Below are 14,408 nucleotides of genomic sequence, written 5' to 3' on the forward strand. Positions count from 1 at the left end.
TGACCCCATGGACTCCAGGATGCCAGGTTTCCCTGACCTTCACTATTTCCCAGAGCTTGCTCAAACTCATGTTCATTGAATTCGTGATGCCATATAACCATTTCATCCACTGTTGTCCCCTTCTTCTGCTGCCTTCAGTCTTTCCCAGCATGAGGTTTTTTCCCAGTGAGTCGGCTCTTCACATCAGGTGGCCAAAGTATTGGAGTTTCAACTTCAGCATCAGTCCTTCCAATGAATATTCAGGGTTCATTTCCTTTAGGATTGAATGATTTGATCTCCTTGCTGTCCAGGGGACTCTCAAGAGTCTTCTCCAACATCCCAGTTTGAAAGCATCAATTCTACTGAGCTCAGCCTTCTTTACAGTCCAACTCTCTCATCTGTACATGATTACTGGAAAAACCATAGCTTTGACTATATGCACCTTCATCAGCAAGGTGATGTCTCTGTTTTTTAATATGCTGTCTAGGTTTGCAATAGCTTTTCTTCCAATGAGCAAGTGTCTTTTTATTTCGTGGCTGCAGTCACCATCCACAGAGATTTTGGATCCCAAGAAAATAAAATCTGTCACTGTTTCCGATTTTCCCCCATCTATTTGCCATAAAGTGATGGGACTGGATACCATGATCTTAATTTTTGAATGTTGAGTTTTAAGCCAGCTTTTTCACTCTCCTCTTTCACCTTCATCAAGAGACTTTTTAGTTCCTTTTTGCTGCTTCTGCTGCTAAGTCGCTTCAGTCGTGTCCGACTCTGTGTGACCCCATAGACGGCAGCCCACCAGTCTCCCCTGTCCCTGGGATTCTCCAGGCAAGAACACTGGAATGGGTTGCCATTTCCTTCTCCAATGCATTAAAGTGAAAAGTGAAAGTGAAATTGCTCAGTTGTGTCCGACTCTTAGCAAACTCACGGACTGCAGCCCTTTTTGCTAATTGTTAATAATAATAATAATTTTACATATATCTTTGTGCATGTAAAAAATCATTTCTGGGACATTATTCCAAGAACTAGAATTGGTAGGTTGAAGCAGATATATAATTTAAGGTCAGGAAATGCCACTATATTAATAGTAATGGTCCTTGCACGTTACATGAACAGCAAGGAACATAACAGGGAAAGACTGACCAAGGCTATGTAGGGGAAACATATAAAATGAGAAGAAATATCCTGAAAATATAACCAAAATACAAAATGAATGACCCTCCAATATTTAAAAAAAAGGCAAGTAAAAGGAAGTAATGCTCTTCCTCTACCACTGGTACATTAAGAAAAAATAAAATGCAAGGTTGGCTGGTTTTACAGAAGCAGTTTCATTTAAATATTCTTTAGGGGAGTTTAGAGAATTTGGAGAAGGCAATGGCAACCCACTCCAGTACTCCTGCTTGCCAAATCCCATGGATGGAGGAGCCTGGTAGGCTGCAGTCCATGGGGTTGCTAAGAGTCGGACACGACTGAATGACTTCACTTTCACTTTTCACTTTCACGCATTGGAGGAGGAAATGGCAACCCACTCCAGTGTTCTTGCCTGGAGAATCCCAGGGACGGGGGAGCCTGGTGGGCTGCCATCTATGGGGTCGCACAGAGTTGGACTCGACTGAAGCGACTTAGCAGCAGCAGCAGCAGAGCATTTGGGAGGAAAGTTTGTCTAGCAGATTGAACCTAAAATGTGTTATTTGCACCAAAAAATACTAAAGTGACAAAAAAGACCCAGAAGCAGGGGGGTTAGAGACAGAATTCATGCTTCAGGCTCAGCAAATGGAAGCCACCCCTGGGGATGCTCTAGGCATTGTGCAGAGCCTGATGGAAGAGCAGGGTGAAGGGGAAATCCAAGATCTGAACGGAAGTCAATACAGCTGCTGATGAAAGCGTTGTGGTGCTCACAAAGGATGAATTTTGTATGCAGGTCAGATGGTTCAGAAGGTTTAGTTTTGGTTTCAAAGATTGATATTCAATTTCTCAAAATTACAGATTCAAAATTCTGTTCTTTAATTTTTTTAATTCAGCTTATAAAATTGTATTCTATGTATAGTCTAGCAAGTATTAGTAATCAGGTCTAAAGGACTTTGAATACTGCTTAATGCCATTCATGGATTTAGTTATTTAAATACCTTCAGATATTTTAAATTGCATATATGTTTTATTTACTTTCCAAGTTATGACATTAAAAAAGAATACCAAATATCTATCAAAGTTAAATATCCAGATACACGAACATTTAACTTTGATGAACCCAATTTATCTGAGATGTTTTAATAAGGAAAAATTTTAAGGTCTAAATCAGTTACATTACGCTTTTTTAAAAATCTTTTAAACTCTAAGATGTCATTTATTGTATGTATGTTTTTCTAAGCAAAAAAAAAAAAAAAAAAGGTGGCTGAATTTTCTTAAAAATTACAAATACCAAATAATTATTAACAAAATGTTTTCAAAGTTTTAATACAATCTTGCTACAAGAGAAAAAACCTATCTCAGATCAGTTCAAATACCCAACTCTTGGCAGGCCCTATTTTATGAAAAAGGAAGAATTAAATATTCCTTGTTAGACATGTTATGAAACTCCTTGACTTGATGTAAGACTGTTCAAAGTCCTAGGTAAGGTTCCTCTTCAGGGTGACAATAGACTAACATTGCTCTTAATCTTATGAAAATCAACTATAAATATGCTGAAGCACCTTTTCAAAGTCAAAAGTGTCAGTTTCTTCCCAGAAAGATAAATTATGTAGAAGTCTCTGACCAAGATCAGTGTTGGGATCATTTTTAATTTTCTCTCAGTATCATATTCCTTCCTCACCCCAGAATATAAATACTGAGGTTTTGATTATCTTTTTGTTGAAACTGAGATCACAAACATTGGGGTTTAGAAATTTTATGTCTACAGTAAACACTTATGCTAAGATATGAAGATGCATGCATGATCCTTGTTGTTGATGCTTCTGGGATACCCTGGTCGCTGTGTTCAGTCAAGGACTCCATAGCATTGCTAGTGGGCTGACTCTGAAGCCCATACTCTTGTATGCAAAGACAAAAGATGAATCCTGAATGGATTTTTTATTTTGTTTAAGACTTTGATGAGTCTCTGAATTTTTTCTGTATTTGTAAGATTATTGCATTCATATTCAGCTGTGTCCGACTCTTTGTGACTCCATGCACTGTAGCCTGCCAGGCTCCTCTGTCCATGGAATTTTCCAGGCAAGAATACTGGAGTGTGTTGCCATTTCCTACTCCAGGGGATCATCCTAATTTAGGGATTGAACTCATGTCTCTTGCATCTCCTGCATTGGCAGGCAGGTTCTTTACCAACTGTGATTAGTTAGTTCTTAAATTTATGTTTAATAAAAAGGGTACAATTTTGAATTTTTGAATAGGCTAAAAGGCTTTGTCTGGCTTGAATTAATAACTTATAAGTTCCTTCTTCCTAAAGCAGGCAGAATGTGGAAGCAGTTACATTAACTCAGATAGACATGGAAAATGTAGGAAAAGTCTTCATTATCTGAAAAAAATAAAAAAATAAAAACAAGAGCAGAGCAGGGACAGAGGATATCTTCTTACTTATTATTTCAAAGATTTCACAGATTAGTAATAAAGAGTGAAATAGAATCAAAACCTTCTTTCCCAACCTTTCACCACAGTATGAGATTTATAGACTAAATTATATATCACTGTGCTAATATAATGAACATATACTTGAGTTTCCCATGGCCATCTATACCTCTTCTCCCACCAAAAATATCTCTTTTTTTTAAAGTTGATATGTTGTATTTTCATTTTTATTCAGGTCAAGAAATTTTCTTGTTGGTAACATGGCATGCAGGATGCAGGATCTTCTCTGACGAGATCGAACATGAATCTCCTGCAGGAGTAGTGCAGATCCTGAACTGCTTGACCCCAGGAAAGTCCCCAAAAGATCTTTTAAGTACTCTAAACTGACAGCTCCAAGTTTGCTAACTAGTTTCTAGAATCAATGGGAAATTATGTGAGCCCCTTTCCCTTCCCTCTCAGAATTAACGCGCTAAGATCATGCTTCGAGTTCACTTTAAGGAGACTCATCACAAGGCATTTGATGGTGGGAAGACTGCACAGGGCTTGAGACTACGGGCTTCAGTGACAGGTGGTATGGTTCCATCACTTCACACGTGGACAAGTTATTTAGACTTGTCTTACTTTCTTTGTCTATAAAACAGAGAAAAACATACCTTACAGCTACATCTCAGATATGATTATAAGCTTGAATTGAAGCTTCCTTTCAAGCTTATTGGCAAGGGGAAAGACTTCAGGAAAGCCAAATCCACATTCATTGCCCCTTGGTGGAAATATTTTGTCGACTAACCAAGAATGTTTGGTTGAACGTTCTTAGGTTAGTCACAAAGTGGTTACAGATCATTGCACTTTAAAAAATATATGGTTAAAGATAACAAAAGCTAGATAGGGAAATTGAATTTCCAAAGTAGACTTTTTAATCTCAATGAAGTGTATCAAAGATTGTACTCAGCTTTATCAAGAATGCTAGATATGTCCTCAAAGGAACACTGTGTGTGTGAGTCACTCAGTTTTGTCCAACTCTTTACAACTTAATGGACTGTAACTTGCCAGACTCCTCTGTCCATGGAATTATCCAGGCAAGAATACCAGAGTGGGTAGCCATTCCCTTCTCCAGGGGATCTTCCTGGACCTGGGATCAAACCGTCATCTCTTAGATCTCCTGCTTTGGCAGGCGGGTTCTTTACCACTAACACCACTTGGGAAGCCCTCAAAGGAACGTTAAGTTGCATTATTTCACCTCATTTAAAAAGCATATGCTTCTGACCAATTTGCAGAAACTTATCTGTGTAACTGCTTAAGATATAGAGCTGTCAGGACTCCAAAATACAAGTAATAAAAAGGAATTGCAGAATTTACTTGCATCCTTGAAGGCCACCAAAAAGGATCCCATTCATAGTGTCCATCTTACCTCTTCCCTTGTGTACCTTGTTTCTCTCTTCCGCCTCTAAATTGCCTCTTGCCTATGGCTGCACGGAAGGTTCCCTTTACTTGTCTCAATGTTTCTTCACCACTTAAAAAAAAAAGAAAAGGTGTAGCTCTTTGTCTCCCCTCTACTCCAGTCAGCTCTTATTGTGCTGCTCAGTGTCAGGAAGGTAACAGTAAAGGTCAGAGGGTCTATGGTTAACTGGACAGTTAAGCTAAATAAAGATAGCTTTAGCTGGTGATTGTACCCCCAGACTATATGTTGTTTCATTCAATCAACAGCCACTCATTGAGTGCTACTCTCTTTACTACATCAAGTACTCAGTGAAAAAAATAGACAATAACCTATGCTTTTATGGAAGTTGCATTCCTTTGTGGGAAGGCAGGTAACAAAGCACTGATAGTGTCTGACTCTTTGTGACCCCATGGACTGTAGCCCGCCAGGCTCCTTTGTCCATGGGATTCTCCAGGGAAGAATACTGGAGTGGGTAGCCATTTCCTTCTCCAGGGATCTTCCTGACCCAGGGATCAAACCTGGGTCTCCTGCATTGCAGGCAGATTCTTTACTGTCTGAGTCATAGGGAAGTACACATCACCAGGGAAGTACACAGGTAACAAATCGTAAGAGTAATGAATAAGCAGAGTGCATATTGAATTAGAAGTTAGGAAGTGCTAAGAATGAAAAAGGAGAATGGCTGGGAAAAGGAATTAGTGTTGCAGAGAGGAGGAGAGTTGCAACTTCATTTTATTTTACTTTTGTAAACTTAAAGTGTAGTTGATTTACAATGTTGCATTAGTTGCAGGTGTATAGTAAAGTAATTCAGTTATACATATACCTATATTCATTTTTTTTTTCGGAGAAGGCAATGGCACCCCACTCCAGTACTCTTGCCTGGAAAATCCCATGGACGGAGGAGCCTGGTAGGCTGCAGTTCATGGGGTCGCTGAGGGTCGGACACGACTGAGCAACTTCACTTTGACTTTTCACTTTCATGCACTGGAGAAGGAAATGGCAACCCACTCCAGTGTTCTTGCCTGGAGAATCCCAGGGACGGGGGAGCCTGGTGGGCTGCCGTCTATGGGGTCCCACAGAGTCGGACACGACTGAAGTGACTTAGCAGCAGCAGCAGCATATTCATTTCTTAAGACTCTTTTCCTTTATAGGCTATTACAAAATATTGAGTAGTATTCCTTGTGTTATGCATAGGTCCTTGTTGTGTATCTATGCTATATATAGTAGTGTGCATATGTTAATACCAAATTCTTAATTTATTCCTCGCTTTGCACTTTAGTCACCATAAGTTTGTATTCTATATCTGTGGGTCAATTTATACTTTGCAAACAAGTTCCTTTTTATCCTCTTTAGTATTCTACATATAAGCAATATGATATGATATTTGTCTTTCACTATCTGTCTTACTTCACTTAGTATGATAATCTCCAGGTTCATCCATGTTGTTGCAAATGACATTATTTCATTCTTTTTTACTGCTGAGTAATACTCCATTGTATGTACATACACAACATCTTCTGTATCCATTCATTTATCAATGGGCATTTAAGTTGCTTCCACCTCTTGTCTATTGTAAGTAGTGCTGCAAAGAATCTTTTTTCAGTGAATAGTAGTGCATGTATCTTTTTGAATTAAAATTTTCTTCAGATAAATGTTCAGCAGTGGGACTGCAGGAGCATGCAATTTTAAATAGCATGACTGTTGTGGACTTCTTTGAGAAGGTGCCTTTTGAACAGAGACAAGAAGGAGGTGAATCATGGTCTGTCTGGACATGTGAGGGAGAGCATTTGGGCAAAGAGAACCTCAGTGCAAAGACACTGACAAAGCAGGATCTTTTGTGTGCTTTAGGGACAACAAAGATAACAGCGTGGTTGGGGGAGATGTAGAAAAGGGAAAAGATTAGGAATGAATTTGGAGAAGTGATGGAAGTACAGATCAGCAGGAAATGGTCATTTAAGAATGTTGCTTTTATCTTGATAAAAACAAAAAGCCCTTGAAGGGTTTCAATACTATCTTTCTTAGATGTTAATATGGTCTTTCTTGCTCTTGTATTGGGAATGTGCTGAGTGGATCAGAGATGGAGCTGGTAGACCAGTTGGCTAATAAACACAGATGTTCAGGCAAGAGATGCTGTTGACTCAGACCAGAATGGTGGCAGAAGGTGTTGAGAAGTAGTCAGATGCAGGATAGAGTCTTAAAGCGGAGTCAGAGACACGTGCTTGTCCGTGAGGTGTGTGCTACGAAGGAAGTGGGGCGGGGGCAGGGCTTGCAAGTGTTGAAGTCTGAACAGTGGTAAGTGTGGAGTTGCCCTCCTCAGATAGTGAAGAATATGGGTAGTGAAGTTGGGGTCAGGAGGCAAGGTAAGAGATCAGAAATTCAGGTTTGGACATGCAGTTTGAAACATCTGATGGACACTCAAGTGGAACTATGAAGCAGACAGCTGGATTTATAGGTCTGGAATTCAAAAGAGAAGACAAAACTCAAAATAAAAATTTGAAGTTACTAAAGACTAAACTCAAAATATAAATTTGGCATGGAAAATCAAGAAATTTGCTATGACTATTCTCAGTAATCTGATTTTTATTTAAGGGAAACCAATAATTTATATTGATTCTGTGAAACTTTCTAAATTGCAAACACAGACTGCTTTTTTCAAAACTATGTTGAGTACCATTGCTTTCCTAATGCTTTCCCTGAGATGTGATCTGCTCCAGCTAGAAAGCTGTACCTGGCCTTAGGGAAAACTAAGTTAGGGAGAGAATCACTGTGATCTTTCTCAAGGAAAATGGCAGGGGACCCTTTGTTCTTCACAATTCCAATGCGGAGGAGGTGTGTTTTGCAGAAAATATGCTTGCCAGGATGCTTGAAATGGGATTCTAGTCTTCAGGTAGATCAATCTCTCAATATTCTGTAAAATACGCTCTTCTTTGAAGCAGTTTATCTATTTCCCCTGCTATGCATGGTTAAGGAGACATTTTTTCCCCCTTCATTTCTCACTGTGAACAAGAAAGCACACTGCCAAACAACAGTGAAGCCAGAACCATATACCACTGAAGGCTGGATGGGACCATTAATGAGGTCCATGGGCCATTATGGATGGACACTTCCTCCAGCTTTATCTCTTACCTGCCTTGTTTCCAGCCCCAACTAACAATGATCCTTCTGTTTTGGAAGAAGTTTTGATTTGGGTGGAAAATATACATTCTTATATAAAACTCATATATAACTTTTGTCCCTGTTATATTATGTTTTCCTTCTTATACTTCTAACTCTTTTGTGCCTTTCCATCAACTCTTTCATTCAACCCCCTTCATATTATGTACAAGCTTCTCCTATAAAGAGGCACACAGCTTCTGATGCATCTGTCTTGCCCTCCAAGTCTTTGCTGGCACACATCTTGATGCTTCTTTGGGCTTCTAAAGAGTATGACATCAACAGTTGTGTTTATGCTGAAAGCTGTGTTAAACATCGTACACTACAGGAAGGCACATCCATCCAATTCAGCTATATATGAAATATCATTAAGATTTTAGAAGGTAGCTATTCAGAATGATTATCTCTTAGCAATTTGAATGCAGCACCTTACACCTAAGATTGTAACTGTCCTCACATTTAATGAGTTTTTTTCACATCCGTAGTTCCACATTGACCTCTTTAAGGGTTCATGTCTTAAATGCTTAGTGTATGCCAAGTAGAGAGAAAAAGAAACAAAACACCAGTTAAAATGAACTGATTAAAGAACAAGGAAATTATACTCCTAAAACTGCCCTTTTTAAATAAGCAAATTGAGGTTATACATCTTTTATTTTGCATGTCTACTTTACAAATGAGATTTTCTAATTACAGTGTGTGTTGAACCAAAATGAACCAAGCTCAAAGGCAGCCCTGTAAGTACTCATTCATTTTCTTGCTTGTTCTAGGAATATTAGATTTTTTTCCTTTCTCTCTCTCAGAAATACATCAGTTTTGAGTGACCGTAAGCAAATGAATTTCTAGCCTACACATTTGTTGGTAAATTGAGTTTATTAATGCTGCAATACGAAGTCTGTGGGGCTTCCCAGGTAGTACAGGAGTAAAGAACCTCCGCCAGCACAGGAGATGTGGGTTTGATCCCTAGGTGGGGAAGATCCCTGGGAGAAGGAAATGGCAACCCACTCCAGTATTCTTGCCTGGAAAATTCCATGGACAGAGGAGTCTGATGGGCTATAGTCCATGGGGTTGCAAAGAGTGAGGCACGACTGAGTGTGCGCACGTGTACACACTCACACACACACACACACAAAACACAGTCTGTGTGAGGCTTTTTACATATGTTCAAAGTAACCAAGTTGTTCTTACAGTTTTCCATAAGATCTCTCTCCCTACATGCCCAGGATAACCTGGCAATCTTGAATTTTAAAAATATTTAAAGTGTAAAATTATAAGGAAAAATGTGTTCCCATTTCTGTTTGTATTTATAGGATGTGGTTTTATAAAAAGTTAAGGTTGTTAGTTGGAAATGTGAGAGTCCCAACTCAAGCTAGCCTGACTAAAATTGGGGTTTTCCTAGAAAGATCTTGGATTGTCTCACAGAATCTAAGCTAGATTAAAGCAGTCAGGCCCTCAGAAAGGTCAGGGATTCAGCCTAATCTTTGAAACAATAGGGATATACTAATGACCATTGTCAGGATGCTCTCCTCTCTTTTCTTCTGCATTCTGAAACTTAGCATTTTTTTCTCTGTCTTTCTTTCACTGCAGATAAGCTTTCTTCTCATGGCTGAAAACATGGCCAATGAGAACTTCTGAGTTTTTTCCTTTTAGCTTCAGTCATCAAAAAAGGGGCTGATCTAAACTTTCTTGGTGCCAAAACCAGAAGAACTATAGGATAAATATCTACTGACCTGGTTGTGCTCAGCTTTCCATCTTTAAAGCAATTAACTTTTTGTTGGCAGAGGGAGAGGAACAGTAATACCATTATTTGTCACTCATGGACGCTGAATCTATGTGTGAGTGTATGTGTGTATGTTTGTGTGATTGGGGGAGTGGAGTAGGATGGGCTGGGTTGGAGCAGCTATAGAGATGTCATGTAAGAATTTGAGCATTTTAGAGGGGACAGGTCTAGAGAAAATCACCCTGCAGAGCAGCAGTGTTCAGAAATGAGGAGGCTCTGGGATGCAAAAGAAAACTTGTGGAGGCAGGGAGGCCTTCTCAGGCTGTCCATCAGCGCACAACCAGAGGCAGAGGCTCTTGCTTGGCTTTTGTTCATGAGGACATTGATGTTTCAAGTTTAAATTCCCCACAGCATGAGGTTAGTGGAGTTGAGGGAGGAAACATGTGCCAGTCTTGAGTAATAAGACTGTCTTTTCTTTTCCAGCTACCTGGGTGTATGGGACCCAGAGAGAGGGTAGAATTTGGAGTCGGCAAGGGCCCGTTTTTGGTTTATTCGTTGATTGGTTGGATTTTTTGATCATGTTCTAGAGTAAAATTACTGCATCCTGTTCCCTCCCTTTTTTTCCCTGTTTCTAAGCCATGGCTGGATACTATGGCGTTATCAATAAGCTTTTCCCAAACAGAAGCCCTATTGGCACAATTGTATGTTTGCTGTAGTGAGCAGAAAATTTCTAATAATATGTCTGAACATAGGCAGGAATATTAGTTTCTGGGCTTTGAAGTAATCATTGCTGGAAGTTTTTGTACTTATATAGGACATTTAGGGTAAGTCATTTTAATTTTTCTTGCCCCACATTCTTAGACGCTCCACAATGAGTCCTTTTGTTGTATTATACCATTTCTGTAATTTCACCATTTGTGTCCTGTCCCTGGTGAAATTCGTGAGACTTTACTCTTCCCAAAAAGATTGTTTTCAAACATTTCAGTATTTATCATGGCTTTTACTTTTAATTTTGTTTATTACACATGTTGAAAACTTGCTGGTTATTTTTTAATAGCAACAGTGGCTGCCGTGTAGAGAATTTAAAATATGTACGTAAGAGGTGAAGAGAATTACCTACAGACACCATGTATAAATGGCTGAGCTGGGTCTTTGTCCAGAAGGACTGAATGTTGCCTTCACTCCCATTAACCAAATGGCACTTAACATTTGTCCTTCTAGTTATTTTTTCACTATAAAGTGTTTGTTTTATTTCACTGTGGCTGTGCTTCATATCTTGAATTTCTACTTAATTCAGTCCCAGTCTGTTATAATCCTTTTGCTAATTTCATTTGTAGTGACTTTTTGATAGCCTGTTAATATTAATTATGACAACTTTCCTAAGAAATCTTATGTAGAAAAAGTACAGGGATTCATCATAACATCATTGTGAATAATGACAATTAGTACATATAGTTTTTATAGTTTTAGATACATCCTTAAGAAAGAGTCATCTGAGTGTGATTGCTGGGTCAAATTACATGAGTGTTTCAGAAAGTTTTTAAAGTGTATGGTGAAATATTTTTCAAAATGATCATACTGTTTTCAATACAAATAGTTAAGGCCTCATTTTAAGGGTGTTATTGGCTATTTTAATAATTATAGAGTTTCCTTGTATGTTAACTGAACATGTAGCATCTATTCAAATTTCATGAGTATTTTAAAATAGATTTCTGTCTGTCACCCAACAGAGAAGCAGGAGGATTATGACCTCAATTATCTGCCCCTTTCCCCTTACCTTTAAAAATGTAAAACCTTTCCAAAATGCAAAATTACACTCTTTGTCCATTTTATTCTGTGGCAAATGAAAAACCTTACAAATTCTGACTATTTCAAATTAACTTCAAGTCAATGAAAATGTGCCCCCATGTTGAAATGCTTCATTTAATTGCCTAAATCAGCTCTGAGCCTTCCTTTGGCCAGGAGAACCAGGCACTGTAAAGGACCCCACCTCTGTGGGGAAATTGTTGTCTTATGTTCACATATTCAAGTCTCACTTAGGCATAGTAGCGTAGCCGACTGACTCTCACCGTTAACTCATTCAGTTGAATATAAGACATCCCCCCGCCTTATTTCCATTGATTTGGTTTATTTAATTTGATTTTCCTCCATCTCTCACTAGGTGCTTGCCAAACTACTGTGAGCATGGAGGAAGCTGCTCCCAGTCCTGGACGACCTTCTACTGTAACTGCACTGACACAGGTTACGTAGGTGCCACCTGCCATAACTGTGAGTAGACTCATGATTCCCCACAGATTCTATGGCAAAATTCCCAGATTCCCCATTCTAGGGCAAAACTCCAGGAATGCTAGGAATAGTGTCAGAATATTAATATATTCAACATAGGGTGGGCACTTTTTATTTATTCATTCATTGTGTGTTTCTTGAGAGGCTACTCTATGCCAAGCACTGTGGAGAGCATGGAGGATGCACTGGTACAAAGCCATGCCATTCTGGAGCTCAAGGTTTACCAAGAGGACAGACAGAAAGTCAGGTAATTGTTGAGCCAGAGACAAGTCAAAGTGCTGTAGGCATATAAAGGTGAGCTATGAAGTCAACTGCATTGTCTAAATGGGCTAAATTAGGCTGTTCAATAAGCAGCCTGAATCTCAGTGGCCTAAGTAATAAGCAGCTGAGTCATGCCTATGTTACCTACATAGCACAGGTCTACAGGGGACCAACTCTTCCAAAGGCGTTCTCCTTCTGGGAGGCTGACAGAGACTTCATCATCTGGAATACTGCTATGGCAGGAAGAAGGAAGCCCAAGAAAACATGTGCTTTTAAAAGCTTTTACCTGGGACTTTCCTGGGAGTTTAGTGATTAAGACTCCATGGTTTCACTGAAGGGGTGTTGGTTTGATCCCTGGGATTATGATCTTACATCCATATGGTGTGACCAAAGATTAAAAAAAAAAAAAGAAAAGCTTCTTCCTGGGAGTGCCAAACATGACTTCTACTCATATTCCATTGGCCAGGCAAAGTCATGTGGGTACCTAATGTCAAGAGGGAAAGAGGGTTCCCCTTACCATGGGATCTGAGGCAATGGAACTCGCAGATTGTGGATAAGTACTGACACTGTCTGCATGCTCATGATAGGGAGGCTTCAGATGGAAGGTTTGAGCTGATCCTGTAGTAGGGAAGTGGTAGACAAGGAAAAGAAAAAGGAAACGGAATCTGCAATTATTTGGAGATAGCTGGAGAATGCTGTAAATAGTAAGAAAGGAAGCAGAAATTGAGGAGATTGGAGCACACAAAGAATAAGGAGTGAGGAGGAAAAAGTAAAGGAAGAACGTGAGTCCTGATTCCCACAATTTTATATTCTCGTCAGGGTTATGATAAAAAACACATGTTGAAATAGAGAAGGTTTGACATTTGGAGGATTGTTTGTAAGCTGTATGACATGAACTGAAGTTTAATTGAGAAATATGTGATTGGAAGGGGAATTCCCTGGTGGCTCAGTGGCAAAGAATCTGCCTGCCAATGAAGAAGATATAGGAATTGCAGATTTGATCCCTGGGTCAGAAAGACCTCCTGGAAGAGGAAATGGCAACCCTCTTCTGTATTCTTGTGGGGAAAATTCCACGGACAGAGGACCCTGGCAGGCAACAGTGCATGGGGTTACAAAGAGTTGGACATGACTGAGTACGCATGCATGACTGAAAAGTGCTGGCTTCAGTTGTAGGAGACTTCACAGAAAATATGGACTTAGAAATTGACTTAGAAGGTAGAAGCATAGGAGAAGGGCCTTCTAGTAAGAAGGGCCTTTTAATGTAAGAGCCAAGCCAAGGCTGGAGCTATTCTCAGGACTATAGGGAGACTATCCCTCAGGGCCTGATCTCACTGGTGTTTCTTAAGTCTCCGCTTTTCCTGGGATGGCACACAGAATGCAGAAAGGGAAAGGGAATTGCCAGCTGGGTCTGGTCCAGGATGAACCGGTCCAGGATGAACAGCATTGGTGCTCTCATCCTTTAAGACCCCTGAGTCATTCTATAGCCTCTTTTATACCTTAGAATTGACTATTCACCAATGATGGTCATAGAGGAGTCTAAGCAAATCAGAGAAGAAGTAGCCCAATGGCCATTGTGGGATGATGTTATTGCTATTAATTGCCTGTGGAAGAGAAAAACACTGCCTGGATTTATAATGATATAAATTTCTTAAAACTTTCTATTTAGATATTTGGAATAGTGAACACTAGACTGACAGAGATTAGATTTAAATTTGACCAAGCTCTTGCACTTGAACAAGAAGACAATTTTGACACTCCAGACCTCAGTTTTCTTGTGGATCCTATAAAGGAAAGCTAACTAAATTGCTTCTCAGACTTTTGGCTAAGATCAAGTGTAGTATAGAGGCTTCTCTGGTGACTCAGTAGTTAAGAATCTGCCTGCCAATGCAAGAGATGCAAGAGAGGTGGGTTTGATCCCAGGGTCAGCAAGATCCCCTGGAGTAGGAAATGGCACCCCACTCCAGTATTCTTGCCTGAAAAATTCCATGGACAGAGAAGCCTGGTGAGCTACAGTCCATGGGG

The 14,408-nt window shown here is 39.6% G+C and overlaps 1 protein-coding gene across 1 annotated transcript in view; it reads left to right on the forward strand.

Moving 5' to 3' along the window:
* CNTNAP5 (contactin associated protein like 5) overlaps positions 1–14,408 on the forward strand; it is a 1,040,194-nt gene that overhangs the window by 623,593 nt on the left and 402,193 nt on the right. Inside the window, exon 11 of the mRNA XM_027562987.1 lies at positions 12,001–12,107. Within this exon, the coding sequence (XP_027418788.1) occupies positions 12,001–12,107 (107 nt within the window). The remainder of the gene's footprint in view (positions 1–12,000; positions 12,108–14,408) is intronic.

Source organism: Bos indicus x Bos taurus, chromosome 2 (genome assembly GCF_003369695.1).
Source record: "Bos indicus x Bos taurus breed Angus x Brahman F1 hybrid chromosome 2, Bos_hybrid_MaternalHap_v2.0, whole genome shotgun sequence".
Lineage (NCBI taxonomy): Eukaryota > Metazoa > Chordata > Mammalia > Artiodactyla > Bovidae > Bos > Bos indicus x Bos taurus.